Source organism: Octopus bimaculoides, chromosome 2, assembly GCF_001194135.2.
Source record: "Octopus bimaculoides isolate UCB-OBI-ISO-001 chromosome 2, ASM119413v2, whole genome shotgun sequence".
In the NCBI taxonomy this organism is placed as follows: Eukaryota; Metazoa; Mollusca; class Cephalopoda; order Octopoda; family Octopodidae; genus Octopus; species Octopus bimaculoides.
In genome coordinates this window covers 55,588,098-55,590,313 of record NC_068982.1, presented here as the reverse complement: position 1 = coordinate 55,590,313, position 2,216 = coordinate 55,588,098, and the positions used below count along the sequence as shown (strand labels likewise).

Below are 2,216 nucleotides of genomic sequence, written 5' to 3'. Positions count from 1 at the left end.
CCACCTGACTGGCCTTCATGCCGGTGGCACGTAAAAGCATCCACTACACTCTCGGAGTGGTTGGCGTTAGGAAGGGCATTCAGCTGTAGAAACTCTGCCAAATCAGATTAGAACCTGGTGTAGCCTTCTGGTTCGCCAGCCCTCAGTCAAATCATCCAACCCATGCTAGCATGGAAGGCGGACGTTAAATGATGATGATGATGATGATAACAAAAAGTTCTCAGAGACTAGTCTTAAACTTTTGTGTTTTAGCCCACCTGCTTCTGCACAATTTCTTTCTGCCAACCCTATGCTTGTTACAACAACTTTGTACATGAACATGTAGTCTTAATACACACCAAACTGTCATGGGCATGACATTGTTTAAATGGTTTCTTCAGATTAACAAAAATAGAGTGGTTAGTTTTTAGCTAGGAACTTCTTGTAGTTGTCTCAACAGAAATATAGTATCTTATCAAAGCCAATCCTGCATATGATAACTTTGCTATTTCTGTCTCAACTACTTTCAAGGCATGTTTTATCTTTTTTGAAGGTTTATAATTGAACCTGACCAGTTCATCTTTATCCCTTGTAGCTTTGCAAGAGCATTACAGCTGATGGTACTATTTTACTTGTCATTGATGGTTGCACATTTCTGTATTACTCAAATAGTTTAGGGTGTTATTAGTATAGTATTTACATGACCTGATAATTTTATACTGAAGCTAACTTTAGTACATGACTCTGCAGATGATTCCATTTAGATTTGCCATATTCAACAGAACATCTTATAATGACATCTTCATACCTTTCTTTTCACTGTTATTGACTGTGAATGCACTAATGTTAAGTTGTATATACTTCTCCCCACTTATCCTGGATCATGTGGATTGCCATTTTCAAATCCAAGCTATTTCATTCTACTTAATGCAAAATCATGAACTTTTAGTTCTCATCTTTTCTTTCTTTATCTTCTTGCTTTCTTGATATTCCTTTTAGTCTTTCCATGTGTTGCACTTAGGTTTTACAATTTTGTTATGCTATTCTACTACATGCTGTCCACTGCCAAGTAATGATAGGATATTATGTCAGGTTTATAAAAACTATGCGACTGGCCTTAAAGAAGTGGAACAAAGAAGACTCAATATCAAAAGCTTAATCAGAAAGCAAAATGTCAAGTTTGTCAAACCAAGAAAGGTTGAGTACAGGAGATTCATTAATGTTCTGCACTTCAGTTTGGTTTGTTTTGGTTTAAAAAAATTATAGAGTAATTTCAGTTTAAATTTATATATATATACCTCTATATGAAATTAGAAAATGTGCATTATAAATGTTAATTTCCTCATAGTGCAATTGTGACATTTCTGCAAAACAATTCCACTGTCTTCTTTGACTTTTAGGCAGAACCATTTGATTTACATTTGTAATGAATAGCACAACTCTTGATTTATCTCACTTAATGAAATCTAAGTTCATATTTATGAAAGGAATCATTGAAGAGGGTAATTTACAACATGAATATTTATTAACTTGTGTCTATTTTGGCTAATAATATTTTTTCTCTTTTATCAGTGTTCTAATGTGGAAAACTTGTCTCCCCAAGTTATCCGTCAAGTTGCTAAGGAACTTGCTGATTTATCCAGCAACCCTCCTGAAGGAGTAAAAGTCTTCCCCAATGAAGAGGATATTACAGATATACAGGCTAGAATAGAAGGGCCTGGTATGTACATTTTTAATTATAACTAAAATTTATTGTTCATTTTTCTTTTACATTTCATCTACTTGATTACATTATTGTGATGTAGAATAATAATTCTAGTTTTTATGTATTCCACATCTATTTCAAAGGTATTCCAGGTTACAGAGAGATTAAATATTTTTTTAAAATGAGTAAATTTGTTTTTCTTAATTCAGTTTGTAAGTCTAAAATGACAACAACTTTGCTCTGAAACATCCAATTTAGTTTACTTTTAAACTCGTTGATAAACATAAGTATATTAAATTATCATCATCATCATCATCATCGTTTAACGTCCGCTTTCCATGCTAGCATGGGTTGGACGATTTGACTGAGGACTGGTGAAACCGGATGGCAACACCAGGCTCCAGTCTGATTTGGCAGAGTTTCTACAGCTGGATGCCCTTCCTAACGCCAACCACTCAGAGAGTGTAGTGGGTGCTTTTACGTGTCACGCGCACGAAAACGGCCACGCTCGAAATGGTGTCTTTTATGTGCC

At 34.8% G+C, this 2,216-nt stretch overlaps 1 protein-coding gene across 1 annotated transcript in view; it reads left to right on the top strand.

Moving 5' to 3' along the window:
- The window catches only part of LOC106877940 (ubiquitin-conjugating enzyme E2 S), a 50,319-nt gene that overhangs the window by 33,287 nt on the left and 14,816 nt on the right, over positions 1-2,216 (top strand). The window contains exon 4 of the mRNA XM_014927019.2: positions 1,552-1,699. Coding sequence (XP_014782505.1) covers positions 1,552-1,699 — 148 coding nt within the window. The remainder of the gene's footprint in view (positions 1-1,551; positions 1,700-2,216) is intronic.